This window comes from Mustela erminea, chromosome X, assembly GCF_009829155.1.
Source record: "Mustela erminea isolate mMusErm1 chromosome X, mMusErm1.Pri, whole genome shotgun sequence".
NCBI lineage: Eukaryota > Metazoa > Chordata > Mammalia > Carnivora > Mustelidae > Mustela > Mustela erminea.
Window position 1 is genome coordinate 42,401,688 of NC_045635.1, and position 12,606 is coordinate 42,414,293.

At 56.3% G+C, this 12,606-nt stretch overlaps 1 protein-coding gene across 1 annotated transcript; it reads left to right on the forward strand.

Annotated features, from left to right (window-relative positions):
- The first annotated feature begins 641 nt into the window (after window positions 1-641).
- Window positions 642-12,314, forward strand: SUV39H1 (suppressor of variegation 3-9 homolog 1). Its single transcript, XM_032330419.1, has 6 exons — window positions 642-895; window positions 2,981-3,126; window positions 4,431-5,093; window positions 10,970-11,116; window positions 11,199-11,328; window positions 12,038-12,314. The coding sequence occupies exons 1-6, from the start codon at window positions 877-879 to the stop codon at window positions 12,169-12,171; spliced, it is 1,239 nt and encodes a 412-aa protein (XP_032186310.1). The 5' UTR covers window positions 642-876; the 3' UTR covers window positions 12,172-12,314.
- Window positions 12,315-12,606: the final 292 nt, after the last annotated feature.

A 12,606-nucleotide genomic window follows, 5' to 3' on the forward strand; every position in this document is an offset into this window, starting at 1 on the left:
GGCATGCCTCCCCTGAGACATGACAGACCGCTGACCCACTGTCAGGTGGGGGCTTCAGTTGCTTTGACTATTGGCTTTGTGTCTGAGAGGGCGACCTGAGACGCTGACAATGACAGCCTGTCCTGACCTAACCACGGCTGGTGGCTGGTGGCTGTGAGATGGTTTTCCCTGGGGGTTTCAGAGATGCCCGCGGAGCAAGAGTAGACGGAGAGACCGGCTGCTTGACTGACCGTGTGAAAAAGGGGCAGTCGGGGGAATGACAGGCTGGCTAACCGTGTAGTCGTTAGCGCCGTCTGTCTGCCTTAAGAGACTCCCGGCTGGCGCGAGGCTCCAACGGGGACCGCTGTTGACTGGCAGACAGTGTGAATGGGGGGGCCGGGGTCTCACTAAACAGTTGTCTGTGGTGACGGGACCCATTGTGTGATTTGAGTCTGGGGACCGGCTGAGCAGCCGTACGTGGCGACAGTCCATCTTGGGAGTCACGGCTTGCTTGGGGTTAAAATGCAGTGACGACTGACTGACGGTGGTAATTGGGGGTCTGACAGGACGGAGAATCCCCCGTGCGGCTGGCTAAGAACGTGATTGGCTGACAGCGTGACAGACAGACCGGCGTGCGGGCAGGGCCTCCGGCAACCTTAGTTGTCGCCGCCGCCGCCGCTGCCGCCCAGACGCACTCTGGGAAAGCGCTGGCTAGCACCCGCCTGCGGGACCGAGCTGGGTGGCGGGGAGGGGTCCGGTCACGGCTCGCCGGTTGGTCCGCGCGGGCGCTGCTCGCGGCGCCGCGCGGCCAATAGGCTGCGCGTTCTCGGCCACGCCCGCGCGAGCTCTCTTCTCGCGAGGCCGGTTAGGCCCGAATGTCGTTAGCCGTGGGGAAAGATGGCGGAAAATTTAAAAGGTGAAGCAGTGGCGGCAGCGGCGCGGGCCTGCTGGCCGGGCCGGGTGGGCTGGAGGGGTGGCGTCGCGGGCTCGGGGCCCTGGCGTCCGAGGCCACGGAGCCGGGAGCCGGAAGCCTGGCGCGGAAAGGATGGGGCTCAGGGAGCCCAGGCCTGGCGCGCGGGGCTGGGCGGGGCTGAGGGGAGGGGGCGCGTGCCTGGGAACGCGGCGGGCGCGGGGCTAAGTGGGGACGCGGGAGGGGGGCGCGCGCCCCTGGTCGCGACCAGTCGGCGCGCGCACGCGCGGGGGCTTGTCGGGGAGGCCGCGCCCGCGCGCGGGAAAATCGGCCGCCGGTGACCGTTACCCGGTTGGTGTCCACGCGAGACGCCGGAAGGGGAGGGAAGGGAAGGGAAGGGGACGGACCTCGTTTTCAGAGTGGGGGGACAGAAGAGTCTTCAGGGTGAGGGTACCTCCTTTCCGCGTGATGGGGAAAGGGTTTCCTGTAGAAAAGACTCGCCCGGGAAGAAGGGAAAGGGGCTTCTCTAATAGGAGAGCTGTACTCTCTCGTGTGCAAGGGAAGAGGGGTGACTTTTCCAGTATGTTGGGGAGGGTGGGCTCTTCTGGATGAGAAAAGCTGCGGGGACGATGGGCTCCCCAGTATGAGGGGGTGCCTCTGAAGGCTAGGAATCCACCTGTGGTTAGTGGGGAGCCAGCAGCTGGAGAGGTTAGTTGGGACCACTTAGTGGTTTAGTTTCAAATGCAAGTTAAGGGGTTTGAAAGGGAGAGTCATCACAGGGAGAGAGAGGAAAGCGTGGGCACAGGCCGAGTCTCCACTACGCCTGCCTAAGTGGAGGGGGGGTTAGCACACGGCATAATTTTGCAAAGCTCTTGGACGTTTTCAGGTTGAGGTCTAGAGTATTTCGTTATGAGTTCAAATGTTTGATTTTTGTAATGGGAAGTAGAAAATATTACAGATAGGATGAGGACTGACTGCATTTGGAGTAAGTGTTCTGTGGAATGATTTGATAAAATGGCTTCTAAAGCACATTGTGCCTTGAATCAGAAGTCTTTTTTAAAAAAAATCCGCATCTTGAAAATTTCTGATAGCCCAAGAAAGGTTCCAGGCATACTTAAAAGAAACGTCAGTAACCTATACTATTTGCCGGTTCCTGAATTCAGAGCGTACTCCTTTGGGCTTTACCCCTCACAGAAATGTAGATGAGATAGAAAGCCAAAATGCGGGTTCAAAAAAAACCCCAAACACCTTGCAGGTTTAAAGGACCTAGGCTAATCATTCAAAGAAGCTTCCGGCAATCTAATACCATTCCACAGTATCTTACTCCTAATTCTGAAATCTAAAAAGCTCTGAGAAGTTCAGTTTGGCACCATTCAGTGGCAAAACTAGACTATAAAGTGGGACTATCTTGCCTCTTTATTTCTCTGATTCAATGTAAAAATTCAGATGTTTGCTGCAGAATTACTAATGTGTTTGATTATGGCTTGATACCCCTGACCACACTGGGGGTGGTAGGTAGTGTGTGGGGCATACCTAGAACTACACTTGTAAAGGTCTGCCCCCCAAAAATCTGAATTCCTAAACGCAACTACCCCAGGAATTTTAGATAAGGGTTTCCAGACCAGTATTTCCAGTTAAGCCTTTGTTTGGTGCCTACAGGTTGTAATCCCATCCCCACCCGTTCCCCCCCAGGGCAATGCACCCTACTGAGATGGGGGGGTTGTTCTCTTTATTTTGCAAAGTGGGGAGAGGGATGATTAGGTCCTGAACACCTGGCAGGTTTGCTGGCAGTTTTAGGAAGAGTATGGAGGGAATTGGAAGCTCTGGGAATAGATAGATCCTTTTAGGACAATCCAAGCAGCAGATTCCACTTTGAGGTCTACTGCTCCAGCAGTAGCCTTGGAATGAGCAGTAGGGTGGAAGAAGTGGCCTGTTTCTGTTGTAGAAGGGAATCAGCATTGGGAAGGCCTGTGGATTAAATCTCACTGACTGAGGCAGTCCTTTGGAAGTCCCAGAGAGGATTTGGGGTCTCCTTTGACCCATGGCTTCACCAGGATGCCCAGTAAGTTCTTTCTGGCCTCCTTGTTCTAGGCTGCAGTGTGTGTTGCAAGTCTTCTTGGAATCAGCTACAGGACCTGTGCCGCCTGGCCAAGCTCTCCTGCCCAGCCCTTGGCATCTCCAAGAGGAATCTCTATGACTTTGAAGTCGAGTACCTGTGTGATTACAAGAAGATCCGCGTGAGTCTGGGTGACCGTGGCCAGGGCAGGGGTGTATCAAGGAAGCTGGCTTACTGTCCCCTTGCCCCCACCCCCACTGCCTGCATCTGTTTCCAAAGGGAATTTTCTCCTCTGGTCTTAAAAAATTAGGTTTAGTAGGACTTCTTATTATCCTCATTTTGCAGGTGAGGCAACTAAGTGGCTTTCTCAGGGGCGGGCAGGAGCCTGAATGAATCCCCTAATAAGTCTCTCTTCCCACCTCCACAGGAATACACACCAGCTGCAGGGTTTGAGGTGTTGAGCCCCGGAAGGGAGCCAATGACAGCTAGCAACTATTGAGCACATCCAGTGTGCTGGGCACTAACTTGCAGAACGTCCTTCAATCCCCCTAGCCATGCTGTGAAATGGGAACTGTTACCATTGCCAGAGCAGGCGACAGCAGGATAAAGAGAACAGACTGGAGCCAGTATGGTGGGGTTCAGATTTTGGCCCTGTAGCCCTGGGATACTTATGCATGTTCTCTGTAGTTCATTTTCCTCATCTGTAAAATGGAGAGGACTAGTATTATCTAGCTCCCACAGAGTTGTGAGGGTTAAATTAGTTAATAAGACACAGAAGTTCCTTAGAACAGTACCTGCTACATACTGAAAGCTAGGATGATGTCAGCTTCCCCCTCCCTTACTTATAGATGAGGGTCCGCAGAGTTAATTAACTTGCCTAAAGCCACACAGCCAAGGAGCCACAGATTCAGAATCTGTACCCAGTGTGTCTGCCTGTGGAATCTGTGTGGTTAAATTGTTTCGTCTAGCTGCTCTCTGCAAGAAAATACCCCTCTGCCTGCTGAGTGGAGAGCAGACTGTAGGAGGCAAGGGTGGAACTGGGGGTACTGGTGAGAAGGTGAGGAGGCCTCCTACCGGAATCCAGGCGAGGGATGACAGGGGTGGCAGTGACGATGGTTGAAGTGGTTGGACTCTGGATGTAGCTTGAAGATGAGGCTGACAGGATTTGCTGAGGGTGGATGTGGGGACTGCGAAAAAGAAGTGAAGGTTGTGACTTCCAAGAGTTGGGGCCTGAAACAGCTAGGAGGAGGGAGCTGATTAAATTAAAACTTGGAATTTAGACAGTACTAAGGGAGAGCAGGTGATTTGAACCTAGGGATCCTCAGGCTAGGGCCCATGCTTTGTAACCACGGCATAGACTTATTCCAGAAGAGGTGCTGGGAATGATCTGGGTCTTACCTACTGGCTCTGGGATGGAGGTCCCACAAGGGCTGGGCCAAGGGTATCACCACTTATGGTGCCCCCATCCTCTGGTCCCCCCAACAGGAACAAGAGTATTACCTGGTAAAATGGCGCGGATACCCAGACTCAGAGAGCACCTGGGAGCCACGGCAGAATCTCAAGTGTGTGCGCATTCTCAAGCAGTTCCACAAGGACTTAGAGAGGGAGCTGCTCCGGCGGCACCACCGGTCGAAGCCCCCTAGGCACCTGGACCCAAGCTTGGCCAACTACCTTGTACAGAAGGCCAAGCAGAGGCGGGCGCTCCGGCGCTGGGAGCAGGAGCTCAATGCCAAGCGCAGCCACCTGGGACGCATCACCGTGGAGAATGAGGTGGACCTGGATGGCCCCCCACGGGCTTTCGTATACATCAACGAGTACCGTGTGGGGGAGGGCATCACCCTCAACCAGGTGGCTGTGGGCTGTGAGTGCCAGGACTGTCTGTGGGCCCCCGCCGGAGGCTGCTGCCCTGGGGCGTCCCTGCACAAGTTTGCCTACAATGACCAGGGTCAAGTGCGGCTGCGTGCGGGGTTGCCCATCTACGAGTGCAACTCGCGCTGCCGCTGCGGCTATGACTGCCCCAACCGCGTGGTACAGAAGGGCATCCGCTATGACCTCTGCATCTTCCGCACGGATGACGGGCGTGGCTGGGGCGTCCGCACGCTGGAGAAGATCCGCAAGAACAGCTTCGTCATGGAGTACGTGGGAGAGGTAGGGAGCCGGGGCCCAACGTGTGTGTATGCACCCGCGCGGGAGCTCTTCCTGCCCTATGTTCCCATCGTGTGCGCCCAGCTTGCCTCACTGCATGCCTGCAGCGTCCCTGCTTTTCCTGTCTCGGGAAAGGTGGGGGGCGGCTAACCTGAGTGTGACAGGGACATCCTGACAGGGGCGTGCATTTCAAGCTGGTAGTTGAAAGCACAGTGAAATACTTCTCAACTGGCTTGACCTCGTAAGGGTACCTGGCAAAGAGGAAAGCGGGAACTGAAATCAGGCCATTCCTTTTAACAGGCCATGTGTTCAGCATAGGGTTGCATCACCTGGAAAGGTACTACTTCTCATTTCTCGAGGGTTCAGCTTACCGCCACGCAATGTCTGACCAGGAGGAGTGCCTTCTACTAATGGGAGCACGAACACCCTGGAGTAGGACGCAGACATGCCTTAATGTGGGCGGCCACTTCCTCCACATTTGTAGGACACTAGGGAAAGCCTGGGTATAGGGTTGACCCTGGAACAACAGGGCACCAGCGGAGGGGGGTGTGGGGGGAGGGTTAGGGGTGCAAACCCCGTGTAGTCAAATCTGTGTGTACCTTTTGGTTCCCCAGAAACTTAACTACTAGCAGCCTGTTGACCTTACTGATAACTTAAGTGGTGGACTGATAGATATTTTACATGTTACATGTATGATATAATGTTCCTTACAGTGAAGTCAGCTAGAGAAAAGAAAATGTTAAGACAATCATTAAGGAAGAGAAAAGAGCACTTAGAGTCCCCTACTGTATTTATGGAAAAGAAAATCTGCCTGTAGGTGGGCCCATGTCGTTCAAACCTGTGTTGTTCAAGGGGCAGCTGGATTAGCCAGGCTGGCCGCCGTATCATACAAGCCCCAGAGCCCAGTGGCCTCACACGTTAGATATCTCTCTGCTCCTGTCAGTCCAGCCTGGGGTGTTCAGGTAGTATCCTTCTGTACAGTGACATGGCTGCCTAGGCTCCTTCCCTCTTGTGCCTGTGTTGTGCCTTAGAGCTGCCCCTGATCCTTACTCTGCATCGCTGGCGAGTGGGCTGAGAGGGTGGACGGGGAGGTCGCTCATGGGCCAGGCCTGGGTACGGCGCCCATCACTGCTGCCCACACTCCCTGGCTGGAACCGAGTCCCTGGCCTTACCTTGGTGCAAGGGAGGCTGGGAAGTGTGACTCAGCCATGTACCTAGGTGGAAAACAAAAGGAGTGTGTGTAGGAATAACCAGCAAGTGTCTGCAACAGCAAATGTCATGTTCTAAGGTGGGACGCAGTGTGCATTTGGGGTGGAGCAGTTCTTTTTATGATGGACCATCTCATGCACTGGGGGAACAATCGACATCCCTGGACCTTGACCGTGTAAATCCATGAGAGTGTTGTCATGGTGACAACCCCAGATACCTTCATCTTTCTAGATGTCTCTTAGGGCTGTGGTATACTTGGGAAGTGACAGAAATGGGCCTAAGGGACACACAGCTGAAGGTGTCCACACCGTAGTAATGACACTGATGGAAAGGAGAGACTCCCAATAATGACCCATGAAGTAGGTGCGGTCATAGCCCCACGGGGCAGAGATGATCTAGAGGCAGAGCAGTCCACACTTCAGAGGACCCTGAGAGTCTATAGACAAGAAGTCCACACTCAGATAATCCCGACGGTCTGGAGAAAGAAACGTCCACACATAGAAGGACCTGCCGGTCTGGAGGAAGGAGAAGGTCGCCATACCCCAGAGGGATCCTGACAGTCTGGGACGGGGATCCCAACAATTTGTGGGAAGAGGAGTCTCCGTCCCAGAGTGACCTGAAGGAGAGAGCAAGCTCTCCACACTCCACAGGACCCTGGCAGTCCAGCTTAGGCAGTGTCTACACCCACACTGTCCTGACAGGAAAAGGAAGTGTCCTCACCCCGGAGGGACTGGGACAGTCTGAAGGAGATGGGGTCTACACCTAAGAGAACTCTGACAGCCTGGAGAAAGTACCCACGCCCTCAGCGTTCTGACCCGCTGGGGGAGGTACCCACACCTCCGAGGGATGCTAACAGTGCAGGAGATGTTAACAGCCTGGAGGGGTGTCACCAGTCTGAAGGGGGACGTGTGCACATTCCAGAGCCCCTGACAGCCTGCAGGAGGTGACCAGCCCCCACAGGAGCCCACGGGTTCTAGAGGAAGTCCAGAAAAGGGAGTGTCTCCAGCCTCACTGTACTGACAATCTCGAGGAAAAGCTCTTTATAACACAGAGGATCCTGACGGGTGAAGAGGAGGGAGAGTGCACAGCCCCCAAGTACCCCAGGGTCCCCTGGTCAGGGTGCTGTTCTTCCTTAGCATCTACACTTCCATGCTATAAACTTGGGGTGGTCAGGGCTTCTCACCCCTGTGCCCCCTCTTCCTGCTCCACACACACTGTCCTTAAGCTATTTCTCGGGCTCCCTCCTGCCACATTCTGTGATTTCCAGGCCCCCTCCTGATGCTCTCAGACCTGTGGGGCCTCCTGATGGCACCCACCATCCCCAGCTGCTGCCGAAGCGAAACTCCTCGCGGGGGGCAGCACAGCCGAGGTTGGAGGCTGGAGCCGAGCTCCACCACTCAGCGGCAGTCACTCACCCTTTTTGAGCTTCAGTTTCCCGGTCCGTAGAATGGGAATGGTAACAGCACCCACATCATTCACTTGTTATAAGAACTAAATGAGTCGTGATGTGTGAAGCACTTGGAAGAAGCACTTGAACAGTAAGTCTTTGATAAACGCTAGCCATTAGTCTGAAATTCAGAAAATCCAAAATGCTCAGAAAACCCAGTCTTTGGTAACCCATATGGCTAGAACACCCAGCTAGACCTGATCTGGGCCGGTATGTAGCCTAGTTCTCCTGCTTGGGGTGAACAGTCATGGATCTCATTACAGGAGTATTCATTTCTTCGGTTACATGGTGCTATCCCGGACCCTACGGGTGTCACGTAATAGAGGGCATGCACCCCATAGCTGGTCGCCAAGCTGTCCTACAGTGTGGACCCAACACCCACCCTCCCCTCTCTGCACCAATGGTCCCTCCTCGTGAGCTGCCTGTCCTCTCCTCTGCCCCGTTCCACCTTCCATCAGAACATGCACCCTCGCCCAGCAGAGCACAACAGCCTAGCTTATCCATTCTAAGACCTGAATTTGCTTCATATTTTACCAACACCAAAAGGAAGGTGCATCTCAGTTAAATGACAGTACATCATCATTTAATTAGCAGTGTTTCCTTTCTTGGGAAAGGGCACATAAAAATAAAGGAGCATGTTCGACTAGGTAAGACTGGCACTCATGACCATTTCTGACAGTGCTCAGCGTCCAGAACAGAAAAGTCGTTCACGTCCCTGATCACGCTGGAGCTTTATCACAGCTCCTGTCAGGTCACTACTACCACTATCGCCCCCCCCCCCCGCGCCACCCCCCAATTCTGCAGATGAGAGCGGAGGCCCAGAGGGAGAGAGGAACGTGCTCAGAGTCACCAAGCTAACAAAGTGGGTAAAAAAAAAGGCCCAAGTGTCTAAAACTGGTGCGCTGCCAGACCTGGTGGAAGGGTTTTTGGTTTTTTGGCTGAGGAAGCAGGCAGGAGAGAACATTCAGGATCCCCTCTCCAGATGGGGGCAGGGCAGCGGCTGGACTTGGAGTCTTCTGGGTCCTGTTCACAGTCAGCCTTTCTAGGTTGCCAGCTTCTAGCCCATCTGTCTTCCCCAGTCGTTCTGGACAGCTGCTAGAGAGCGGGGACGGGGCCTGCTCTGTTCCTGAATTTTCTGGGTAGGCCCGCCCTTACATAGTGGGACTGGGAAGGCGGCTGGAGAAGGAGCCGTTTGTGCCCTGGAGGGCTCACCGCGTGACTCACTCTCGGGGAGACTCAGGAAGCAGGTAGAGGCAGAATAGGCGGGAAGATGCAGACCAGGGAGGAGGACGTGGAAAGGGCAAAGTTGGCTCAGACACCACCCAGCACGCTCGAGAACCCGCGGAGGCCGCCTTAGGTCCCAGGCCTGCAGGGGACTGCAGACAGGCGGCTTCCAGCGCCCAGGCATCAGGAGGCCGCAGAGAAGCAACACCTGTCGTGCCAACTCACAAGGAGTGTGTGTTCTCGGGAGGTGGAGGAACACTGACCTTGATATAGCCCTCAGAACGCTTCTGGGGCTCCTGTTGGCGTTCCTCAGGAGAGTGTCCCCACTCTTCAACCTTGTGTCCAAGCCCTTCTGTGACTGTAGCTTTGCTTTACATGCTGTATTGGTGTTTTGCTGCCCTGGGAACCCGAAGTCCTGGGTTTTCTGACCAGCACCTTGCACTGCGGGTATCTGAGTCCGTCTCTCTTTCACCAGACTGTGACCACCCCCAGCCCCAAGAGGGCCGGGACCAGACCTGGTTCCTGTTGTCTCCCCTGACCCAACTGGGACTGCAGTGGGCACCCGGCCTGGTCCCCTGTGTCTCCCCCTGCAGACGCGGGCCCCTGAGTGCTGGGACCGGGTACAGGGTAGGCCTCCTAAAAACCCACTAAATAAACCAGTGAATGAACAAGCCCAGATTTGGACTGTGGGCGAGCCAGGTTCCTCAGAGTGTGGGGTAGCGAGCTGTGGGGCCCAGGTCTCCTCAAGGTGCTCGTGAGGGTCTGGCCGGGAGCAGAGGCTGGAGGTGTTGGGGCAAGAGGCAGGGAGGAGACCGCGAGGGCTCCAGCGCGGCTGTCCTGCCTGGAGGGAGCGGAGAGTGGTTGTGGCGGGCGTGCGGGTAAACGAGGAAGGAAGCTGGGGCCACTCTGGGTCTGCATCCTGTGGCAGAGGTGGTGGTGGCCAATGGGTGCCTCATGAGAGGAGAGGTGGGTTTGCAGTGCCTGTAGGCCTACCACGGGACAGAGGATAGGTCACTGGGCCAGGCAGCAGAGTGAAAAGAAAGGTACTTCGGTGCTTCTGCTTTGCGCCATGTGGGCACTGGTCCTCTGAGGGCTGGGCGGAGGTAGCAGAAAGCCCGGGAGTGGAGGAGGTGGTCTGCCCTGGTCTGCAGGCACCTGAGGCTGAGGAAGGGGCAGTCTTGGGTCCCATGGGACCCTCCCCCAGAGGAAGGCATGGTTGGCTCTGTCGTGGTCAGCCCGGGTGTAGGGGGGGACCTGAGGGGCAGACAGCTGGAGACCCGGCTGGGGAGGGGGAAATGCCTGCTGCCGTCCTAGATTCCAGATTCCTGGAGATTCCTAGATTCCACGATTCCACTCACCTATGCTCTTGCCTCCTTTCTTTCATCTGAGATTCTGGCCTTAGCTGTGTTTTTGCCATCTCAGAATCTCAACAAGGGTCTTGATCTCTCTGGACCGGGGTCTTTTCGATATTAAGATTCTAAGTTTTTGCCTTCAGCTCACTCGTCTGAGTCTCTCCCCCATTCATTCCGTGTCCCTTTTCCACCGTTCCAGGCCGCTTTCTCCTCCTGGTGTCCTTGCTGCCTCGTGGCGCCACAGCCCAGCGCGGGCACCTTCTCTTGTGGTGCCGCCTCCCTCCCCTGAACACGCACCGCAGTCTGAGCCCTGCTCGTGGTCTCCTGAGTCTCCCTGCGGGTTTTTCTCTCACTGCCGGACCTTGCGGCCAGTCTCCGGCACCACTGAGAGACCCCAGGCCATCCGGAGGCCTGAGGAGGGGTGGTGGCAGGCAGCTGAGGCCCAGTGTCCTCCTCTGGGCGCCCTCAGACCCCCTGCATCGCAACCCCCCATGTGCCCGGACCTGCCCCCAGCTGAGCCAGCCTTGGCTCTGCTCACTTGTTAACCGGCCTGGGCTCTGGGAGGGGCTGGGGGGGCGTTCAGGAGGTCTGCTGCTTTTCCTGAGCCTTCCCGGCCCCTCTCCCCTCACCTGCGGCCCTCTCCCCAGATCATTACCTCAGAGGAGGCGGAGCGGCGGGGCCAGATCTACGACCGCCAGGGCGCCACCTACCTCTTTGACCTGGACTACGTGGAGGACGTGTACACCGTGGATGCTGCCTATTATGGCAACATCTCCCACTTTGTCAACCACAGTGTGGGTACCCCGCAGGTGGGCGGGGGTCGGGAGGAGCAGGCTGGGGCCCCTCCTCACCCTCCCACTGTTCTTTTTCGCCTAGTGTGACCCCAACCTCCAGGTGTACAACGTCTTCATAGACAACCTCGATGAGCGACTGCCCCGCATCGCTTTCTTCGCCACAAGAACCATCCGGGCAGGGGAGGAGCTCACCTTTGATTACAACATGCAAGGTGGGGGTGGCAAGGGACGGGGGACAGGGGCACACAATGACATGGGACGTGAGGACCCCTTCCCGAGGAGCTTTAAAATGCCCTTCCTGACTCCTAGTGTCCATCTGGACTCTTGCACTTCTGCCTACCATTTGGGGGCCCCCTCATTTCCAACCCTTGGATCCCAACCCTGAGATACTCATATAGACTTCTCCCCAGACCCCTGGGATGTAGGGCCTAATAGTTACGACACTCCTACTGACTCATCTGGGTTTCCCCAGTCTCCTCAATCCTCCCCACTCCTCCCCGCTTGGCCTGGCTCAGTCCAAGCATCCAGACACTCTTAAGGCCTCCAGCCAGCCAGGCCCCTTCTTGACAAACTAGCCACCTGAGATGCTCAAAGCGGGGGGGATCTTTGATAGGAGAGCTCAGGTGCCTCTCTGGATGGCCATTCCCGACTTCTGTCTGATGTGGCCCTTCCCCTGACAGCCCCCAGCCTCCCTCCAGAACCCTCACCCTCTGGCTGTCCTACCAGCACCTGTACAGCTCTCCAGTGCTGAGCTCTGGTCCTATCTCCAAACCACCACCAAACCCCACAACCCCCTCCTGACTCAAATCCCAGATGTGCTCCCAGCCCCCAAGATTCCTAGGTCTCACAGTGAAAAGGGCAGTGGGAAACTTCACCTTGGCTTTCTAACAAGTACCCCCCCCCCCGGCTGTGACTCCACAGTGGACCCCGTGGACATGGAGAGCACCCGCATGGACTCCAACTTTGGCCTGGCTGGGCTCCCCGGCTCCCCCAAGAAGCGGGTCCGTATTGAATGCAAGTGTGGGACTGAATCCTGCCGCAAATACCTCTTCTAGCCCTTTGAAGTCTGAGGCCAGACTGCCAGTGGGGCATAAAGCCGCCCGCCCCACCCACCCACCGCTGCCCTCCTGTCGAGGAATGACTGCCAGGGCCTTCTGCCTGCCCCTGCCTGCCCCCCCACCCCCGCCTGCCCCATGCTTGGGGGACGTGGGGTTGTGGTGAGGACTGACCGACTCCAGGAGTCCCCTTTCCCCGTCCCAGCCCCATCTGTGGGTTGCACTTACAAACCCCCACCCACCCTCAGAAGTTCTTTTTTAACACCAGGAGCTTCTGCGGTTGAGAGTCATGGCCTATCAAGGTCCAAGGGGTGAACCCAGCCGGGCCCCAGAATGGAAGGACGTTCGCTTTTGTACCTGCTTCTGCCTGGAGCATGAGGGGTCTGTTGCAGGCCCTCTCCCTACTGCCCCAAGGGTGTGGGGACGCAGCCCCAG